At 41.1% G+C, this 22,990-nt stretch overlaps 1 protein-coding gene across 1 annotated transcript in view; it reads left to right on the forward strand.

The window, feature by feature from the left end:
• LOC103662970 (uricase) overlaps positions 1 to 19,708 on the forward strand; it is a 28,771-nt gene extending 9,063 nt beyond the window's left edge. The window contains exons 2-8 of the mRNA XM_008690667.2: positions 203 to 421; positions 2,918 to 3,034; positions 3,134 to 3,212; positions 13,011 to 13,197; positions 14,734 to 14,857; positions 16,857 to 16,940; positions 18,973 to 19,708. Coding sequence (XP_008688889.1) covers positions 203 to 421; positions 2,918 to 3,034; positions 3,134 to 3,212; positions 13,011 to 13,197; positions 14,734 to 14,857; positions 16,857 to 16,940; positions 18,973 to 19,047 — 885 coding nt within the window. The 3' untranslated portion in view covers positions 19,048 to 19,708. The remainder of the gene's footprint in view (positions 1 to 202; positions 422 to 2,917; positions 3,035 to 3,133; positions 3,213 to 13,010; positions 13,198 to 14,733; positions 14,858 to 16,856; positions 16,941 to 18,972) is intronic.
• The last annotated feature ends 3,282 nt before the right edge of the window (positions 19,709 to 22,990 follow it).

Raw genomic sequence — 22,990 nt, forward strand, 5'->3', positions numbered from 1 at the left:
TTTTCATCTGTTTCTCGCAATTCTCTTTTCTCCGTTAAAGTTCCCATTTTTCTTCAAAGGTTGGATATAGTCCTGCTTTCATGAACACTCTTAACTCTCACCTTTTATAATTATGTGATTAAATCAAGGCTTGAGGAGCTTGGAGTTGACTTTTTGCTTTCATTTAGGTTTCTTCAGTAAGAGGACTGTGTTTTCATTGCAGAATGAGGACGTGGAGTTCGTCCGAACTGGCTATGGGAAGGATATGGTAAAAGTTCTCCATATTCAGCGCAATGGAAAATACCACAGCATTAAAGAGGTGGCAACTTCAGTGCAACTGACTCTGAGATCCAAAAAAGATTACGTGCATGGAGATAATTCAGACATCATCCCCACAGACACCATCAAGAACACAGTTCATGTCTTGGCAAAGTTTAAAGGGGTAGGTGTCATTATTCTTAGATGTCGCCTATCTTGATGCAGAATTCACTATACTATACCTTCAGGGTATCACTTGCTTACTGCAAGTTCCCTTTACTTTTTAACCCTGCTTTTACATTAAAGCCACTAATTTTTTTAAATTTCTATTCTAAAATTCTCAGCCTTACAGAAACGTTTTTTTCCCCTTCTTCTTGAGCTCACTTCTTCTCTTTGTTGGTTCTCAACTTACTACATCTTTTAGGAAGAGAATCCTATCTGACAAATTTACGTGTTCTCTCTTAATTAGAATCATTGGCAAATCAAGGCCCTGGGAGGATTTCGGAATCAAATTTTACACATTTTTGTCATACATTTCTTTGATTCCTGTTGCTTGTTTTTTTTCTTTTAGAATGGTGTACATTTATAGAAGAAAGTACCATTTCTCTTCCTGGTGTTACTAGAGAAGAAAATCTTGAGTATAAGATATATTTTGAAATATATTTGCCCAACTTTTGATGCCTTCCCAATTTTCCCAACTCCATGACCACTTAGTGTCTGTATATCATGGCAGGGGTCCTCTTCAGAAGGGTCTTGGAGCTGATAGAATCTGCTATTTTAGCACTTCACCTTCACTTTCTTTAAGTGTGAGTGAAGCTGTGTTGGACCACCAGTAGATTTCTGGGCAACTCAAGATAATGTTTCTATTTGCTAAGAAGTCTAAAAAGACAAGAAATGTAGACTGGAAAGCCTCTTTTCTCATGCTTTTGCATGAAATCCACACTCAAAATGTATGAAATGAACAGACTAATTGAAATATAATTTCTGCAAGGCCTTCCTCCCTGCTGAACCTTTCTCTTGCCAGTCAGAGTGGCCCCAGCAAGCATAAACATGGCTATGGACAAAGGCATTGCTCTCTTGAAAACATAAATTGAAAATAGGCTTTTGTCCTGAGCTATAGAAGAGGGCCAGGTATCGCAGACCCTTCTATTTCCTGTATTGTGTGAGTGATGCAGAAAAGTAAAGGAACGGACCTGGGTATTAAAAACCATTAGAATTTATTCACTAGAGATAGAATGACCATGTAATTTCTTATCCAAACCAAGGCACCTTTTTCTTTTGATTTTTTTTAAAAATGAGGTATAATTGGTATACAATTTTATATTAGTTTCAAGTGTACCACATAATGATTTGATATTTGTATATATGGTGAAATAAATTTTTATTTCTTGAGATGAGAACTTTCAAGATTTATTCTCTTAGCTACTTTCAAATAGGCAATGCAGTATTATTAACTGTATTTGCTGTGCTATACATTACATCCCCATGACTTATTTATTTTATAACTGGAAGGTTGTACCTTTTGACTCTCTTCACCCATTTTGCTCACCCCCTCTCCTCTGGCAAACATTAATCTGCTATCTATATCTATGAGCTTGATTTTTTTGTTTGTTTTTGTTTTGTTTAGATTCCACATATAAGTGAGAACATATGGTATTTGTTTTTTCCTGACTTCTTTCACTTAGCATAATGCCATCAAGGTTCATCTATGATCTATGTTATCACAAATCTAAAGATTTCATTTTTTAAATAACTGAATAATATTCCATCATTTATATATATAAAATATATATACATCATATATATCATATAAATATGGTGTAAATAATATATATAAGCTATATATTAGCTATATATAGTATACACACACCCACACCACATTTTCTTTATCCATTTATCCATTGATGGACACTGAAATTGTTTCCATATTTTGGCAATTGTAAATAATGTTGCAATGAACACACATCTTTTTGAGTTAGTATTTTTATTTTCTAAACTAGGACACTTCTGAGAGTGAAATAAGATGCTAAATAATTATTCTGGGATGAAAGGCATAACACAGAACTATCTCAGGGAAACCTGTACAAATAGTCCACCTTAAGCAAAGCCATAGATCGTCTGTAGACTGTGCTAAGACCGTAACACATTGTCTAGAGATTATTATGAAGAATTTGTGTGAGAGTAGGGAGCTACTTTATGGGGTGGAGATGGTCCATAGAAGACCTGTTTGCAAAAAAGCGAGGAAGCAGAAGTGGCCCTACATTACCATTTTTCCTTGGGAAACTGGAAGGCCCACTGGCTGATGTCATAAAGACACCAGAACATTTTGGAGTATACCATGGTACTGTAGTTGGCATGGGTGATGACTGAGCTCACCGTAAGAAGAATCTAAATGTTAAGTTTCATTTTGCTCATCCATTGATTGACACATTTCTTCCTGCAAAACAGGTTTCTTTTAAAAACAGGGTAGTCTCACCTGGTAATGGTGACCTATTAACCGCACTTAGGAGACCTCGTGAAAAATTGGGATAAGGGCCAATTCACCTCACCACATTCTTTCAAAATCTGTATTTCTCTGATTCTAAAAAACACTTGAAGAAGAGAACTCCATGGGTATTTAAAAATTATTTTTAAATGGGGCAAGTGTTCCTGATCACTAGTATTTTGTTTCCTTTTACAGATGAAAAGCATAGAAACTTTTGCAATGAACATCTGTGATCATTTCCTTTCTTCTTTTAACCATGTCACCCGAGCTCAAGTCTATGTGGAAGAAGTCCCTTGGAAACGTTTTGAAAAGGTTACCTCAGTTATTTGTGCTCTCAGCTTAATTAAAGAAATTGGCTTTATGACATGTGCTGAAATTTTACTGGAAACAATTTTTTTTTCTAATTTTCAGAATGGAGTTAAGCATGTCCATGCATTTATTCACACTCCCACTGGAACGCACTTCTGTGAGGTTGAACAGATGAGGGGTGGTGAGAAAATATTTTTCATGTTTTGATTCTGCAATAGCAATTTCAATATTTTTTTCTTCTAAACAATTCTGTTTATTAGCATCGAGGAAAACTGTAGAGAATTTTGAAGGCATTTAAATCTGAGATGGGAGTTAGCATTGCGACTCTGGAATACATTTAAAAACTATCTACTTCTTATCTTGATGTAAAAATGAAATAATACATTTTGTAATAAATCTAGGGGCTGAATAAGGTAGATCGTATTTATCATCTGATTCTGAGGTGAGAAAAAAAAAAAAAGGTTCAGGCTGACAAAACCCCAAATCTCTGAATTTTCTAACCTGTACTTTTTGTACCATACCATGCTATAATTATAATAACCTTTATAGGAAATAGTAAATAACAATCGAGTTTCTCTGACATTTTATTTTCATAATAATAAAATCACTGATATTATTATAATTACTATAGAATGAACCTCATTTAAATAGCAATGACAATTATATAATTCTTTCTATTTACTAAGAAATTTAAAAATTAACTGTGGAACATAATTACGATATAGACCTTATTAGTACTGATGATTGAACTTACCAAATATCAAAATTCCCAAAGCTTGTCTCCCACTGCTTGGTTGAGATGGTCAGAGCAGAGCTCATGAATTGGCTGTGAGTTAGAGTAGAGGACCTTGAAGAGCCATGGAGCCAAACATGGTAGATAGGTTTCTATCCTAATAAAAAATAAACTTCCATGATAATCAGAAATTGAAAGTGTGGACTGTGAACTTTTTCCCTTTGCAATTAATCTTCCCTTTCTTCTCCTTTCTCTTTTCTCTCCTCTCCTGTCCTTTCCTCACCTTCCCTACCTTTCCTTTTCTGTATCTCCTTCTCTTTCTTCTCTAGCTCTCTTCAGTAAGAATTGGAGGTAGGATCTCATCCATGTCAGAAATATTATAAAGTTAATAAAATATAAGTCCCTTCTGAGTTCTATTGGATAATACCTTCCCTTAGAAAGTTCTAGTGTATTAGCTGTTGTTTAATAATTTTCGCTATCTGTATTAAATCCCAGGCACAGCCAGGGCCTTCTCAGTGTTTAATTAACAGTTATGTAATTATTGTCCTATAAAGGAGACTGAATAACTAGCTGTTAAATTAAGTTGAAAAGATAATGATTTTTTAATCCCCCAAATGCATAGCCATGTGATATATTGACTTGCTGACTGAGCTATTAGTTGAAATGTAACCTTCCTCCCTTCCTTCCTTCCTTCCTTCCTTCCTTCCTTCCTTCCTTCCTTCCTTCCTTCCTTCCTTCCGTATGTGACTTTGGGAGAGAAAGAAAAAGAAACTGATTCCCTGAGCCAGTGTTTTCCTACCCAAACGACACGGACTAGCCTCATAAAATTATAAACTCTAAACTGGCATTGTTGAGCAGAAATATAATGCAAGCCACACATGTAATTTTAAAATTTTCTAGTTGTCACATTAGGAAAGCAAAAAGAAATTAATTTTAATAATATATTTTATCTAATCCAATATATCCACAATGCCCCTTAAATATAATTACTAATGAAATATTGCACATTTTTTATAAAGTGTTAAGTCTTTGAAATCCTGTGTGTATTTTATATTTACAGGACATCTCAGTTCACACTTCCCATATTCCGAGTGCTTAAGAGTCACATGGAGCTAGCAGCTACCATATTGATCAGCATAGCTCTAACCCAAATCATAAGTGATTTTGCGATATTTAGTGTATTCCTCTTTTCATTTTCAAGTATATAGAGTAATAGTAGGGGCTAGAATTAGATTTGGGGAGAGCTAAGTAAAAAATAAGAACATGAGTGAAATATGCTTATGTCATTCATTGAAATACTTTTCAACAATTGGATTTTGAGGACTTTTTATGTATCCTAGGGTTGTAAATTCAGAGGTGAATAAAACATTTCTTGGCCCTAGTCAGTTTACAGTAGATGAATAGTAGGGGATAGATTTATAAAAAGATGTGTTACAATTTCAGGGGCTAAAAACCACAATAAACGAATCGAAGTTATGCAAGGGAGGCAAAGAGGTGCAAAACCCCAGCTCTTGCTAGGGTAGTCTGGAGGAAGAAATATTCCAATTGACTTTTGAAAAATGATTCAGGATGTGCTGGGCATAGAAGGGGAAAGAAAATTACAGGCGGAAGAAACAGAATGTGCATGGGTAGGACCTATGAAGGAGTGGAAGAAGGAAACTAAAATATTTTGGACATCTGTCTTATGCTGACCACCATCCTGGGCAAGTAATTTAATTTTAAAGGGCAAAGATTTTGAGGAGTAGTAGCAAGTTTAAAGGGTCAGTTCTTAGAATGCAAGGAGCTGAGATGAAAATGAAGAGATTGGTTTGGGCTGGATTTAGAAGGGCCTCATGTGCCATGCTAGCAAGATTGGTCTAACTTGGAGGCAGTTTTGCATGGTGGTAAATCTGTAAGTGTTGGAATCAGACTACACTGTATTTGAATTTGAGCTCCACTATTTAACAATTTTGCGACTGTGAGAAAGTTACTTACGCTACCTCAGTGTTTTTCATTTATGAGATGATGATTACAGCGTTCACCTGAATGGCTCAGGGAATTAAAGGAGATAAACATTAATACAAGGCATGTTAGCACAGTACCTGGCACATAGGAAGCATTCCTTAAATGACAGCTGCTATTATTATTATTTAGGATGGCAATAGAGACCCAAGAAAGGTCTTTGTGTGTGTATGTGTGTGTGTGTGTGTGTACCGTTCAGTATTCTGACCAAGTTACTGTGCACTGGCTGGAGAGACAGGCGGAATTTGGGACCTTGTTGTAGAGATGGAGAAATGAGGGAGTTGGATCTCAGGCAGTGAGAAGTAGAGATAGAGGAGGCATTAGGTGAGGCATTTCTGAAGGGAACTGAACGGGTGTGAGGGATTGGGTAGGGGTGAAGATGGAAGGGTTAAAGTTGCCCTAAAGTCCGAGGCCTGAGGGAACTGACTGAGGAAAACACCTATGATTAACAAATGTTCAAGGGGAAGCTGGTGATGTGGGGAATAAGGGATAGAGATAGATTTGGAGACCATCAACAGACTGATGGTGGGTGAAGCTGTGGGCAAGAAGGAGCCATTTCAGGAAAACACGTGAGCTGGGAGGAGGAAAGTGAGAGGACTGGGGGAAATTCCCCAGTTCATGGGTTGGGCAGTCTGAAAGTCAGACAGGGGAAAGGTCAGAGAGAGAGAAGGAAGATTGGAGAGAGTGGTATCATGGAAGCAAAAGAAAAATACATTTCAAGAAATCAGTGACAGTATTAAGATAACAGGAATCATAACACACAGGTGCATATGTAGTGGCTCCATACAAGAAGCTCACTGCTTTTTACAAAAGTTCAGTTCAGTGTGTGTGTGTGTGTGTGTGTGTGTGTGTGTGTGCGCGCGCGCGTGCGGGCACATGCGTGCCTGCGTGTGTTGGAGGATGCTCTGCTCCAGGAAGTTGTTCAGGAACCCAGGTTGATGCAACCTTACATTTTTTTATCCTTACTTTCTGTCTTTTGGGGTCACGTTGAGAGTAGATCCGCTTGCCAGACAACTAGGAAAAGAAAATAGCTTGGAGAAGCAAAAGGAGGAGGCAAAACCCCTCAAGCATAACACCAGGCCTGAGACTAGCACACAGCACTTCTACTGGAGAGAACCCAATCACACAGCCACACCCGACTGCAATGGAGGCTGGGAGATGTAGTCTAGCCAGGCACCCAGGAGGAAGAGGAAATGGATTTAGTAAACAGCAAGCAGTATTTGCCACAGGAAGATTCAGAAGTTCAGAAGGATTGCAAGAAGACTAAAGAATAAGTGTGCAGTTTGGCAAATGGGTCACTGGTGACTTGCACAAGAATATTTTAGCAGGGCCTGGAGGGGGAAGTGGAGTGGCCAAGGATAGGGTTCTGGGGATCATAGGAAGAAAACAGTCTGCTCTTCACACCCTTGTTCTTTCCAGAAATTACCAGGAGCTATCATCAGCCTGAATTCTAGTCACCTGGTTGCTGCAGAAAGGAAACACTGGTCACCATCATAAAGCCAAAGCTTTTTCTTTCTGCAGAAAGCCACAAATCTTCAGGGTACAGCAGTTGCTGTGGTGGTGTTCCCAGAACCTCAGTTTGACTCATCTAGAGTCCAGCGTCCCTCTGAATATCATGCGGGGCTGGCAGGGTCAGGATAGGGGAAGAGGGATCTGTTGCCTTAAGTGTATGCAGTATGTATGTGGACACGTATATGAGTATGTGTATTTTCCAGTGTTGTGTACATAAAATGATATTTGTACTCTGTCCTTCTTTGGAGAGTAAGGATCTATGATCTTAGGGTGGCAGAGTTTAATTCTTAATCTGCTTGTTATCCAAGAGATAAAACTGCAGATACTGTGAGGTAGGTCAATGAGCAAACATTGTCATAAGAAATGTCCTTGCATAGACTTCCCTGAAGAAAATAATCCTTATCTACCCCACCCCCACCCCCCAATTCACATGGCAAAGACTGTTACAAACTTGTAAGTACGGCTTTTGGTGAGGGGCTATAGCTAGTTGGAGAGAATCTGCCCCCTCAAACACATGCACTTAATCACACAGTCAGCCCTGCTGCTCCCCAAAGGGACTCTTCCCAGCAGGATATGTAACTAATGGTCTAGCTTCTTTCTTACCAATTGAACATACATTTATAGAAAGCCTACTGAATCTCGAGCACCATTTTAGGCCCTGGGAATTGCTATAAAGCTCCCATTACACTATTTTCCTAGTGGATCTTTGAAAGCTACATCATTAAGTGTACTTTCACCTGTTTCAAAGTCTGTTAGTTCCAAGAGAGAATCTGAAAGAGAGAAATTTGTCCACCCAAAGGAATGACAACTGTTATGTTTGTGACTTGCCAAACTCTGAGAGAAGAGCTCAGCTCTGCACGTGCGTTCTGAGTTGTTGGCTTAGGCGTTCTAAGGAACCTGGATCTTCCAAACTCTTTCTCTCATGTGTCTCCCTGAACTACAAATGTAGCCAAGTCTTGAAGTTGCTGAGATGGTTGAGTCACTAATTTGGACTAAATTGGCCCCCAAACCACTGCAGTATTTGAATTATAACTCACAATTCTTTAAGAATCAAATTCCTCCCAATCTGACAATAGGTATAAAAATTCAGCTAAAGCATGGTTAAGTAGAGGAATGGTAGATGGAGAAGACATGTCAACTAAGAGATAATTGTCTTCTGGTAGTAAAAAAAAAAAAAAAATCTATTGACATGGAGACCAGTGGAGCCTTGGAGGTGGTCTTAAGGAAGGGGGGTGATGAAACTGAAATTTCAGAGGCTAGGCAGGCAGAAGAAGTGAGAGGGAGGAAGTAGGAGACCCAGGATAGAGACGGCTCATTTCCAAGAAGGCTGTGTATGTCTTTTTTGATATCAAGACTGAAACACTCTTCAGTTTCTCCAAAAGAAGAGTTTTGGTACACACAAGTCTTTGAAAATCATCTCTATCACAACCTCGTTGTTCAAAAGCCCAGTTAACTTCCTTCCACCTGGCCGACACCACCTTTGCACGGAGGTAACTTACACTCTCCCTACATGAGTGAAATGGACTCTCAAAGACAAACGATATTTAATCTTCACTTTTTCTAGCTCTTTACAAGTTTGAGGTTTTTCTACTAGAATGATTTAATTTAGTTTTAAAATATCCTCCTTTTAGCTATTTGTGTCCTTTTTGGAGGTGTTAAACATGGAAGCAATTATCCTCTTCATGACAGGATTTTTTTTTCTTGGCTCAATAAAGCTTTGTGCTTTGTGACACCTGATGCGTAGGTAAGGAATTGGGCTTATTTTCTATTAATTTGCAGTGAGTTTCTTTCCCTTCGAGAGCTAAGGGGTAGGATGTATGCTTCTCTGAGAGATAAACCACAATCTGTTAAGTGTGTGGGAGGACACTAAAAGCTAGCAAAGATTATGTTCTAGCAAAGTAAAATGTGAAAAATCCTCTTTTGCATTACACTATAACCATGGGAAAAAAAAAGAGGGAAAAAAAGCTGATTAAGTGGTTTCATGACAAGTAACCTAGAAAAGGGCAGTCCTTTTGGTTGAATTAATTTTGTTAGTCTAAATTGGAATTGTTTTTAGCGTGTGTGAGGCATCATATTTTTAGTTGTTGGGTCCATGAATTTGAAAGGCTCAGGTTCGTACCAGTGTTCAGAAAGCTGGGGCACCGCCAACAGAGAAGATAAAATAAGCTCTTTGATTTCATCCAGAGTGTCTAATGTGTGCCAGGGAAGAACAATTTTTCACATTAAAAGAGAATAGGGTTTGTTGTTGTTGTTGTTGTTCACAGAATGATGAGCACGCACCAGAGTAGATGGTTTGTGTTCTGCCAAAACTGTGGCAACGGTTAATTGTCTTTGGGAACATAAAACATTTTATTCTATGTGAAACTGAGGCCAGGACACATTAGAAAATGCAACTTCTTTCTTCATTTTCAGATTCTAGCAAGAAAATAGATCACTTAAAAGTTGCCTAGCAGAACTGACACTCCCCAGAGATCAATAAATCTCATCCCAGGGCTGGAGGTGGATAGAGATGGCATGCCAGAGGTCGTTTTCAGAACCCAGTGAGCCTTTGTGAAAGTTGGGAAACATTCACAGGTAGTTAAAGTTGGTAAGAAGAAGTCAAGCATCGCAAAATCATGATAACTTTTAGAAAGCATTTTCTATGGGGCAGCCGTACTACTAAGTCCTTTACAGATATTACCTCAGACATCTATCAATCATAGGAAATAGGTATGGTGATCATCTCCAATTTCAAGATGAGAAACTCAAGATAGAGAGGGTTTAAGTAATTTTCTGAGGGGGAGGAGAGGCACAGAGAGTACTGAGATTTGAATTCAGGAAATCTTGAGTTCCAAGGCTGTGGCCTCAACCACTATGCAACACTGTATCCGGAAATCCTTTCATAATTAAGACCACTGGAGGAGCCAAGTCTTATTGGCTTACATGGATGTTGGTGATAAAGGCCAGCTGTATAGGAAAAAATGAATTAGGTAAAATTTGCCTTTGGTTCTCATTAACTTTTTGTTTATCCCCCCTTGAGGATTCCCACTGCTTGTTCTAAACTTGTTCCTTTTTTGCAAACCTACATTTCATTTCTATTGGATTTTTTTTCTAGAAGGGACAACTATTGGAAATAGATTATATTAGTTTACAAAGGCTTAAGAAGTTACTTCTTTATGGGGTCTTTGTATTTCATAGGAAAATTTTAAGGAATAAAAAGTTTTCCAGACACATAGGGGCCATTTCTAAAAATGGTGTTTCAGTTTCTGTTTCAGATCAATGGAGATAGTAGTTTTCAGGCTGGGTACTCTCTCTAAGGCTCTCGAAGAACACTGTGGAAGGGGAGGTGGCAGTCTTCATGTCTCCTGGAAAGGCCTCTTATTGTAAAGAAATGGGAAGAGAGAGTTAAAGGAAGGGGAAAACATCGTGGGGGATTGGGAGGGATCCAAAAAGGAGGAAATAATGAAGTGCTGAGTTCAAATGCCACCCCTGCCAGTTTCTAGCCATGTGACTATGGGTAAATGACTGAAAGTCTCCTGTATAAAAAAGCTTAATAGAATGTGAGGATTAAGTAAGATAAAGACTGAAAAAGGCAGCAACTATATGCATGCTGATAGTTTGGATGTTCTCAGCTAATGGCGATGTCCTCCCCCTCCCTTGCCATGCTGTCTATTATAGTTGGGTGGGTGTGATCAGGAAGGGAAATGGTAAAGATTGATGGAGAAGAACTGTCTAGAAGAAAAAGAGACTAAGCTGTGAAATACTTATTTTTTGATGTGCATCAATCTTGTTGCACGGATTCACTCATTCATTCAGTAGATACTTATTGATTGCTTCTGCAATCCTCTTGGATTTTAAAGTTAGACTCATTTGGATCAGCTCTACACAGCATTTAGTAGTGCTGATTTTGCAGAACCATGTCTTCATACATTTCAAATCTGTTACATCAAGCCAACTTAAAGCATGAGGACATAGTTAGTGCCTTTCTCTTGATCCTTCTTCAGATGTAGTTTCCGAAGAGAACTTCAGAGTGTTAAACAAATATCATTTCAGTTTTACCTCATTGTCCTGGAATACTCTGACCAGAAGACCTTATTTAATCAGCTGATCTGCCACTAGCCACTGGCCATCATTATCTTTGGTAAATGTACACATGTGGCTGGGAAAATATCAAAATATAGTCATTATTTACCTACTTCTAAACTCCACAGCTCCTGAGTTATCCACAGCAACTTAAACCATATAGAAGATGTAAGCTATTGGGTTATTAAGAGCTGCCCTGGATTTTAATTGAGGATCGAACTATATTCTTGTCCTTCGGCTAAAACCATGTACAACATAGTGATGCTTGATGCCTCTGGCCCTTGAGTTATACACCAAACAAGCCAAGAAAGATAGATATTAATCAGGCCTAACATCAGGACTGAAAAGAGATGACCTTAGTCATCCTGTCATGGCACCGTGCTACTCGGGGTTTGTACCCAAGTGCACCCTGAACATCCAGCCTCACTAGCCTGCACAAATTAGGTTATGGTGATGTTAATTCCTGAACTTTCCTGGCCTTGTAGGTCTCTCATTACAAAACTGCTGGATCTCTCCAGTCAAACTCTCCCACCTCCTGACAGTCTGGAAGTCTGTCTCACACATGTTTAGAGAGAAGTTTGCACCCATAGGGTACCACTACTGCTTCCTTGGCTCTGCTCAGCATTGGCTGTGCTAGTTGTCCCTGCTCTTTGGTAAAAATGATGTTCTCTATAGAACATTGTACTCTGGGGTTTCCCAGTGTGTCACCTGGTGCCATGTTCTATTCAAGCTTCACCAAACTGCGAGAGCTACAGTGTGTTCCACATAGAAAAAGAGAGAATCTTCTCCTCACTAACTCTGTGCCCCACCTGTCCCAGACCAGGCGCTCGAACTGCCTGGTACACATGTAAATTGCTTCTTCAGGTTATACCATCACCCCTCCACTTCCCCCATTCACCTCACACAGTCAGGGACTGCAGGAAAGCCATATCAGCCCCTCCATTTTTGCCAACTCTGCCCTCTCTCCCCCAGGTCCCCATGAACCAACTTTGTCCCTTCTCCTTTAGCCCAAAAGCCATTATATGGATATTCACTTAGGTAGATCTATGCCCTATGGGTCACTGCCTCATTGTCCCGGTCTCTATTTCGGCTGAGCCATGTCCGCAATGCTGCCCATTCATGAAGTTGTCTGGTTTCAGTGAGTTCATGACCACAAGAGAACTGAGAGTCTGATGATAACTGGAGTCCTCATCCAGTGTAGATGATCAACACGAGGACCAACTCTCCCTCACCCCGTAAAGGCGGTCAGAGTAGCAAACAGAAGAGCTGCTCTGGAGGAGCTTACTAATCAGCATGATTATGTGTTGAGTAAAGGAGATCTCAAAAAGTGGAAGGGCTTTGGCCTAGAAGTCACCTGTATGTGTAGCTGAAAGGAAGGTATTCATTTCTGCGGGTTTCAACACAACAAGAAGGTTTAGTCTCCAACCTTCCGTTCTCCTAGGGCTGGAGGAAGGCAGGGAGTCATGGAATCCAGACGGAGAGAAAGGCACACCATGCTCATCACTTGGACTTCAGAGGAGACATGGAGACAGAAAACATGGGCAGTGAGGCAGTTCTTTGTTCAAACAGTGCACCATATTTTAATGACCAGGATCCTTAGAGCTAGGTATCAGTAAGAAGACACTATTTTGTTTATGTCCTCATCCCCTCTTACATTTTTACTTAAAACAGGACCTCCAGTCATTCATTCTGGAATCAAAGACCTCAAAGTCTTGAAAACGACCCAGTCTGGATTCGAAGGATTCATCAAGGACCAGTTCACCACCCTCCCTGAGGTGAAGGACCGGTGTTTTGCGACCCGAGTGTACTGCAAATGGCGCTATCACCAGTGCAGAGACATGGATTTTGATGCTACCTGGTATGGGCATGTGCTAGGGCCTAGCACCACCTCTGCCCTGTTCCCGGGGCCCCAAGGTCATGTGCTCTTCCATCTGAAAGGGAAACGTAAAGGCCATCCAATTCAACCTCCCCACTGTTCAGAGTCCCTTCTGTTGGACAACAGAAAGACAATGCTCTTGATTTGAATTAGTAAATTTGCACTGAAATCTTAGATGCTATTAGCTAAAATGACATCAAATGGACCACCTAATTTCCCTGACCCTCTGTTTTTCTATTGATTACATCAGTAGTTCTCAAACACGATTGTGTATCAGAATCACCTGGAGGGCTTATTAGAATGCAGATTACTGGGCCCACCTCCAGAGGTTCTGATTCTATAGGTCTTGGAGGGGGGCGCTGAGAACTTGCATTTCTAGTGAACTCCTAACTGATGCTGATGCTGCTGGCCCAGGAGCCACACTTTAAGAATCACTGTATGAAGCGAGGGTAATGATATTTGTCTTTACTACCTCATAGTAGATGCAGAGAGGGCTACATGAGGATGACCAACTCACCCCAGTTTGCCAACGGCTTTTCTGATTTTGAGACTGAGAAGTCCCATGTCCCAGGAAACCCCTTGGTCATAGGCAAACTGGGACAGTTGGTCACTGTAGGCTAAACTCAAAATGAGATGATATTCACAGAAGCAGTTTAGAAATGATATGTGCCTTAACAATGTAAAGGTGTGATTATTATTATACTAGCCTTGACAAGCAGTAATTAGGCCTCTGGACTCTGAGTTTGCTTTTTGACCGGGCATCTCATTCCTCTGCTGAAGATCTGATTGTTAGAAACATTACTTTCTGATAAGCTGGAATCTGCCCCCCGGTGACTGCCTTCCACTGGCGTAGTTTTGCTCTTTTTATTACGTGATGGGTTTGAAAATGCTTACAGAGAACCTCACCTCAATCCTCTTTTTCCTTTTTCATTTTAAGTGTTCCCCGTTGGCAGCAGGCTGATGTATGTCTGTTGGAAAGAGCAAAAAATTGAACATGGCAGAATCAGGGTCTTAGTTGGGCCTCCCACTAAGGAGAGGGACTTAGTGTAGATCATTTAACTTTTAAGATTGCTCATGTCTAAGCTGGGATTAAAAATAGTACCTGCCTCAGGTATATTGAGAGAATTCAATGAAGTAATCACATAAAATCCTTAACACAGAGCCTGGCACAGAATAAAACCCCTAAAATCATAATAATGCAAAGAACTGGCCAAATGAGCAGTAAGGGCGCAAGTGTATTTGGAAGTTCTCTTCATGGATTCTTCAAATGTAAGGAAGATTTACTCTGGAGTGCCCAGTGGACCCTATTTCCAGATGATGAAGATAGCCTAGTGACAATATATTTGTTGGATGGGATATGTGTGTGTGTAGGGGAAAAGCATTACAGGATATTAATCTCTCCTAAAATCAGCAGTAAAATTGTTTTCTGGGGGAACAGAAGGTCACCACTTCCCTGCTTTACAGTGCATTCCTAAAAGACCACCCTATGAGTCCTCAGGTCTCTTTTCTGTGTTTTAGGGATACTGTTCGGGACATTGTCCTGGAGAAATTTGCTGGACCCTATGACAAAGGCGAGTACTCACCCTCTGTCCAGAAGACCCTCTACGACATCCAGGTGCACTCTTTGAGCCGGGTTCCTGAGGTATGTTTTGTCACTTGCCATCCTGAAGACTAAGAGAACTTATTGTGTCTCCTGTCAGCTCTGACAGAGAGTTGAGAGTTAAAATAAGACAGTGGAAGACACATGAAAAATGACATCTGTTGTTGTTCAAAAGCTTGTTATAGCAAGTGAGAAGAGAGCAAAAAATGGAAAAATCTGTTCAACCTGAAAACACAGGCCACTGCTATAGTTCTTTAGGTTTGTTGAAAATTCTGTGGGTCTTTTCAACCTGCCACAACTTAAGCCTCATATCAGGACACTCAAATGCCCTGAAAGAAGGATATATTAGGCCAAGGGTCTCTGTTTCAGGGTAGCCAGGAATTAAGGATAGACGCAGAGAGATTCCATCCATCCATCCATCTGATGTTATAGGATGGTTATTATATCTCTGTCAACACATGAAGAATACAAAGATAAATTAGGGTGCCTACCCTCAAAGAGTTCATCATTGAGTAAAAGGAAAAAAAAGTAAACTAATGATGCAATAGAGCGTTATGGAAGTACAGGGAAAGGCGTTTACCTCAGGTATGGGACGTAGGGCCAGCCAGGCTTTCTGGAGGGAGAGGTGTTTGGGTCGAGTCAAGGGACAAGTAGGGGTTTTCTGGGTTCATACTTAAGGGTGAGGGAGCATGGTAGGCATAGAGACAAGGAGGCATCGTAGAACAGTCATTGGTTGTTAAGGATCTGCCACACGTGACACTCCAGGAGTGAAAGTGCACGTGCCCAGGCATGAGGCAGGAACCAGATCAGGAGGATCTTTGTGTGCTCGTTTATAGTCTGTACTCTAACTTGAAAGCTCTTCGGAGCCACGGAGGGGTTTAACCAAGGTGTGGCACTCTACAAAGATCACTCTAAAAGAGAGGTGATAAATTAAAAGGACAACAGATTACAGACAAGGAGACCTGTTGGAGGCTGTTGGGAAGCAGAAATCTGGCAAGAAGCGTCTGAACTTAGTTTCATGATGAGATGGAGAGGAAGAGTTTCACCCTTAGACCAGGGTAAGAGGGATGCTTGCCATGGCCCAACACTTTCCCAGGCCTTTCTCTGGCTATGTCTCTCTCCACTGGATGAAGAGTCAGTGGGGCCAAGGCAACAAATCCTTCAGGGACCCACACGTCCCTTTCTAGATCATTCTCTGGATACCTGCACCCCAGAATTAACTGCCCAAATAACCCCGAGACTACTTTCAGAAACTGTGCAAACCTCTTCCTCAGACGCATCCTCTGGAGGCAGATTATGACATCAGTGTGTACACCCTTAGGCCGGGGAGTAAGTGAAAGGGGCAGATGTTTGCAGGAGGTCTGGATGAGACTTGACATGTAAGCAAGAGTGTCCACCCATGTGAGTCCAAGAGAGAAGGTGGGATGGGTCAGGGGCTGGGGTCTGGCTCTTCCCACAGTACCACATCCTGGCATGGCATTGCAAGCAGTCAGAGATTTCTAAATTACAATCTGGCCTTCCAGGTTGTTATGAGGGTATATTTGTCCATTTGGAAGGATAGAACATATTTCACTTAAATGTTTCTTGCTTGATTTGTAACTTTAATTTTTATTTTTTTTTATTCATTACTTTAAACATCTGGTATGTGGGCCTCCGATTATATTCTTACCCCAGGGCCTGCAAATGTTTGCAACAGGCCTAGAGAGGGGGAAATGGACTGAGGAAGAATTTAGGAGGTTGACAGGCCAGCACCAGGAGGCCAGTTGGATACCGAAGCTCTCAGAGTTTTCTGACCCACAGAACTCTCATTTTTCTGAGAACAGATTTTATACTTGGAGGGAAAAAGGGTGGATCCACCATCTAGTAATAGGACTGTGAGGAGACAACCTTGTCAAGCAGTGGAGGACCACCAGAGGGTGTCTCAGGGACAGAGGTGGAACTTGAGTACTGGGCTCTCGGGCAGGTAGGTTGCAGGGGAGGAGTGATAGAGGGAGAGAGAGTCACGGTTGCCCAATGTGACCCACATTACTTCGGATTCCAGATAGAAGACATGGAAATCAGCCTGCCGAACATGCACTACTTGAACATAGACATGTCCAACATGGGGCTGGTCAACAAGGAAGAGGTAAGAGAACTTTATTAATAGTTAAACTACATCCACCCCCTGCCCCCACACTCTTACTTGTCTTTATAAATTTGGGATGATAATGTCACCAAGCAAAACTCTTCACAGCTGTTACTTTTGGAGTATTTATAGTTGCCACTGATTAGAGTCCTCTTAGACTCTGGGCCTTTCGGTACCTGAGGCTGGAGTACCCTAGAAGTGGATGAGTGATTGTGGAGGAGGGTTGGAGGCTGCAGGGAGTGAAAAACAAGGAAAGCACAGAGTGTGCCAGGAGAGACAGCTCTGAGATCTGCTTCTCCGAAAAGTGCCACCCAAGGTCACGGCTTCATTATGCTTCCACGATGAGGCGAGGACGAGAAGAAAATGATTCCTTTTTCATTTTCCTTCATCGTCTTTAACTTTGGATTAAGTCGTCAATTTAAGTAGCATATAAACAGAAAATGTCAACAGAAAAAATATAGAAAGCGAGATGAGGAAGTGTACTTTTTGAAAGGAAATCTTGTTTTGGAAAAAACACTTACCTGGACTTGTTTTAAGCCATGACAGAAGGTTAAACCAAGTGGGGATGTCTGACTCAACAGCCTGAAGTAGTGGGGCCTTGGAGATTAGAACTGTCCTTCCCTCTCGAACCACTTGCAGGATGGTAGGATTTCTCTATTTGATCCATCCTCTCACAGGCTTCTAGAATTTGAAAAACATCACCTTGGTAGCTGGTTTTAGTGTGTAGGGGGAGGGAGGGAGGGGCCATCTATTAATGTGTCTCTGTGGCCATAGAATTCTGGGCCGGCTGACCTAGGAGCCTTCTTCTTAGTCACAGTCCTCTGGCCAGTCACCTTGTGTTTGCTCTGCAAATTATGTAACTGGGCTCTGGGGGGCCCTGCACCACCACAGCTGTAGGTGGAGGCTGGGGAACAGCACTGTGAAACGAAGGTCATGCTCAGGTGCCTGGGATAGCTGCTAGAGAACTCTGAGTGGCAGGGGAGAGCAACCTTGATCCCGGGTACCGTTCACTCAGCTGAGCAGAGAGGAGCATTGTTACTGCGGTGGAAGGAAAGCACGGTGATTACCAGAACACCATTAATTAGAATATAAAGCCTTTTGACACAATTACCTTCTAAAGAGTAGAAGAGGGACCCGAAAATAATCCTGGCCAAACCCACCAAAGGTAAAACAAAGGGGCCCCAAACAGAAAAGGGTCACGACTGGGACAGTGCTTAGCTCAGGAACCTAGCAGAGAAAGGAGGTCTCCTCGGGGCCCCCAAACACCTCTGGCCTGCACTGATCCCAGTTCAAGATTTGTTGCCGGCCTTGCCGGTTGTGTCTCTATATCCAAGAATTCAGATTGGCAGCTTCCTCAGCTCCCACCCGAATAACGGGTGGGGACCCCGAGGCAGGAAGGCCCAGTTCCTTCGGGCCAGGGCTCTGCACGAAGACACCGAGAGGCTGAACAGTCGCCCCGGGTCTGTGTCTGCACTTTGGGGACGGCCGGTGCTGCTCTGGGGCCCTCACGAAAGGCAACACATGAAAAGCGGGGAGTTAGGACACACTGACAACGGCAGAGATGTGACAAACGACAGGGTGGAAGACAGAACCACTCTAAACTCACAGCTGTCTGGAGCCATTTAGTATTGGGCTAACAGCCCCGAGGACCTCAAGCGTTCCTGAGGGCATGGCGGTATTGCAGCCTTGGACCATGACTGATGTTCGAAGTGACTCATCAAGCAAAGGCCAAATTATGTTTACCACATTCTATTGAAAAAGCAGGGATATATATAATGCATTTGAGAAACATTTATATCCCAATGATTAATTTTTTTCACAAACTCTTTAATGTTCTGGACAATCAACTCATCTCTCAACTATTGAGAGGGAAACAAGGCATTACCATACTTGAAATAACTGTATGACTGTAGGGCATATACATTTTGCTGTTTAGCGAATTGTGTTTCTGTTGTTGACTTACCGTTGATTCACAGAAAAAAGGAGAGGTCTATTATAATGCCTCTGAAGTAGCCACGTGGTTTTTCTACAGGTCTTGCTACCATTAGACAATCCATACGGCAGAATTACCGGGACGGTCAAGAGGAAGCTGGCTTCGAAGCTGTGACATTGTAGCCACCACCACTGCAAGTCTACTCTCAACTGAGGAATTCCTTCAGCCTCTTGTGATGCTGGAAATCATAGCATGTAGCCATGCAAATGTTCAAACTAGTGTGTTGATTTATAGTGTTAATCTTCCTCCTTATGAAAAAGTTCTTCTACTACTAGCTCGGCAAGGTGTTTTGTGATTAGTAATTATAACATACTTGGTGGATACAGTTTACTTCACAAATGCTGAGCAGTATGAGAATAGTCATAAATCAATATTTTCTTTTAGTTGTCTTGTGCCTTCCTATCTTAGAGAAGTTTTAGAATCAATTTACTAAGAAAATAATCGTGAATTAAGGCATGTGTCATATCAATTAATTTGTGCACAAATTTAAGAGTAAGTACTTTTTTCAACTTACTGACGCTAAAACTTTGCTCTGGGCAATGCAGAAAATGTAATGACGAAATGCTATTTTGAAAATTATCACCATTGTGACTTCAATTAGACTGAATATTTGAATATCTAAGAATGCTCTAGTATGTGTATCACTGGGAGTTTATTTCTACTCTAAAAGTACTTTTGTAATCGTAATGTATTGGTTTTATGACTTTTACAACTCTTAGAGAATATTTAGTAGACACTGAAAAAAAATATAACTTGTTTTTCTTTGAATAATGCATCACTTTGGCAAAAAGAACACATTTAATAAATGCTAAGTCCATACACCAGTCAGTGAGCATCCATAGAGAAAGAAGACGAGAGACTCTATAAAAATGTCAGTATTGGGGCACCTGGGTGGCTCAGTTGGTTGAGTGGCTAACTCTTGGTTTCAGCTCAGGTCATGGTCTTGAGGTCCTGGGATTAAGTCCTGCATCCGGCTCCGTGCTCAGCAGGGAGTCTGCTTCAATATTCTCTCTCTCTCTCTTGCACTCACTCTCGCTCTGCCCCTCTCCCTGTTTGCTTGTGCTCCAGCTAGCTCTCTCTCTCCCAAATAAATAAATACATGTTTCAAAAAATTTCAGTGATGATTTCTAGATGGTGGGATTAGGAATGATTTTTTTTTTTTTTTGGGCCATGTGTTTTTCTGGATCTTTCAAATATGAAGAGTTATTACTTTTATGGAGAAATAAATATAATTGATGATTTAAAGGTGTGTACATATTTTACTGGTGATTATCTTTATATCAGTTGACTAATACAACTACTGTATATGGATATATACTGTAAAGCTTCATAAACTCTAATTTTTTTATTTTCTTCTTATTTTTTTAAAGATTTTATTTATTAATTTGAGAGAGAGAGAGTGAGCAAGAGAGAAAGCATGAGATGAGAGAGGGTCACAGGGAGAAGCAGGCTCCCCACAAGCTGAATGTGGGACGCGATCCCAGGACTCTGGGACCATGACCTGAGCCACAGACAGTCACTAAACCAACTGAGCCACCCAGGTGCCCATAATAAACTGTAATTTTAGAAGCCCGTGATGAAAACCTGTCCACATGAACATTCCAGATCACCTTCCTCCATTTAAAAAAATCTCCATTTATTAATTTTTTAAAATCTCCATTTTTTTAAGAAATGGTTACATATGAATACCTAGTATTGTTTGATAACTCTGCTTCATTCCTCTTTCTAGTACTATAACTTAAGCTAGCATGGCGTAGTGTTTAATTTCACAAACGCACTTCAATCCTGGATCCACCTCTTACTAGCTCTATGACAAGTGTCCTCATCTGTAAAATAGAGGTGAGAATAGAATCTCAGAGGTTTTTTCAGGATTAAATGGGTTAATGTCTGTACAGTGCTGTGATCATATTTATGCCTGACACACAGACATTTCTATATGTGTTTGTTAAATGAGATAGCTTGCCTTCTTTTCATGTGTTATTAGACCCAAGTAGAAAATCATCATTGGACTTTGTGAGTGAAATGACAGATGGGAGGTCTGGGCGCAGTGAGCCCTAGAAGATGCTGGAGGCCACGCACAGGCTCATGCCTGGCTGGGAAAGAACATGAGATAAGAAGGAAGAAATAATTTGAAAAGGACAGTCTTGTGCCGCATTGAATACTCAGGTTACAAAATGTGCGTACAGCATGTCACTTGCACGGCCGAATAGCGGGTATATTTTCTTCCTCTGCTGATCTGATAATCCAGTGCAAAGAACAATTTAGAGCTTAACATGATTTTTTTCTAAAAACAAACAAACAACAAGAACAAAAGACTTAATTGGGCCCTTCTTACCAGATATTATCTTGGTCATGTAAGTTTTAGAAACACTGAGAAGAAATCCAGATTCGAGCAGAATCCTTAGAAATTGGGGCGCATTTTATACATACATGCATTGTGTTTCTCCTGAGCTCCTACAACATTTATGGTAACGGACCGCACATGAGCTGTTGGACGTGATGTCCCCGGTGTGCCGTGTGCGGCACGAAAGCCTGTGTCTGTGAAATTTTCAAGGACCAGATTCCTATTTGGGGGAGGATGTTTTCTTGTGGTTAAAATCGTAAACTATGTGCTGAAAACCAGGCTTGGGGTTTCACCTGGTTTGGTCGGTGCTGGCGGAGGGGCAGGCCAGCCTGACCTGTACAACATGTGTGAGCTCGTTTGTATCAAAACACTTTCTGATTTCCTTGAAGAAGGCTAGGACGCTTTTCCCCTGTTTCGGGGAAGCAGACTTGCTCTACCGCGCTCTCCCCTGCCTTCTCCCCATCCTTCGCCCAACCCCACCTCAAGTCGTGGGGGCCCAACGCAGGGGGACTCGCTGCCTGGGAGGCAGGTTGCACAGCGCTCAAGGGAGCAGCTGTCATTTGGGGCTTGTGGTTTTGGCAGCCAAAATTCTAAGACTTGGTCAAAATCCTCTAAATTTTCATCTCCTACCTTTTCACAGAAACAGGCTCAGGAAATGTGTTCCTTTCTTTCTTCTTTTTAGAGTCAGACTTAAGTTCATACCACTCATCACTTTCAGTAACCCGCTTTTTCTCCCTTTGTTCTCAATATAATAGAAATCACTCTTTGGAAACGGTGTTTTTCTTGTTTGTTATTGAAACAGAATTTACCTTTTTCAACCACATGCAAGATTTAACTACAGAAATCTGAACTTCTTTCTAACCTCCTAGCCCTCTGTCCAGAAAGAGCATTTTTTTTTCCCTTCAGACTTGGGACTGACTGGACTTTGCCTTTTGTAGTCTCCTTTGCACCAACCTTTGTAGCTTCTGCTTCCTCGCCTGCATTTCAAGAGGAAACCAAGGTTTCTTTCTGAAGACACGGATTTCAAACCTTCTGACTCACTGGGTTCTTCCTGCTTCCAAATACTGGAAACTTATTCTCTTTGTATTTTTCATAGTCTTTGTTCTCATTTCTCTCAGAACGCAGCTGCCTTTTGTTCTTCCATTCGCCCGGACTCTTTCTCAGGAATTCTTACAGTTTTTGGATTCTACGGATATCCTATTGAGAAAGAATGGCTATGGACCTTCCTCCCAGCAAAACGCTCATTCACTCCTCTGTAAGGGCCTCCACCTCCGTCACGGAAGTAGTTTACTCTCAATCCTTCAAGTGTGAGGATTCCATTGGAACTTCACCACCTGAGGAATATATTCAACCAAACTTGGAAGAAAGTCAGACTGATTCCTTTATATGAGAAAGGGAAATAACTGTGTTCAAAAACTAATGATGTACTATCCCTTGGCTAATTTAATTTAAATAAAAAATAACAAACTTCAATTGGGTTTTGCAGGCATACCCTGGAGAAACTGCAGGTTCATTTCTACATCACTTTAATAAAACAAATTTTGCCAAAAAAAAAAAAAAAAGCACAGAAGAGAGAAGGACCTCGGGTATATTAGTTTCTTGAGGCTGCTGTAACAAGGTCAACACACACTTGATGGTACGTAACAACAGAAACGTAATCCTTCCTTGTTCTGGAGACCAGAAGCCCAAAGTCACGGTTTTGGTAGGACTGTG

This window comes from Ursus maritimus, unplaced genomic scaffold, assembly GCF_017311325.1.
Source record: "Ursus maritimus isolate PB19 unplaced genomic scaffold, ASM1731132v1 scaffold_12, whole genome shotgun sequence".
NCBI classification, from domain to species: domain Eukaryota; kingdom Metazoa; phylum Chordata; class Mammalia; order Carnivora; family Ursidae; genus Ursus; species Ursus maritimus.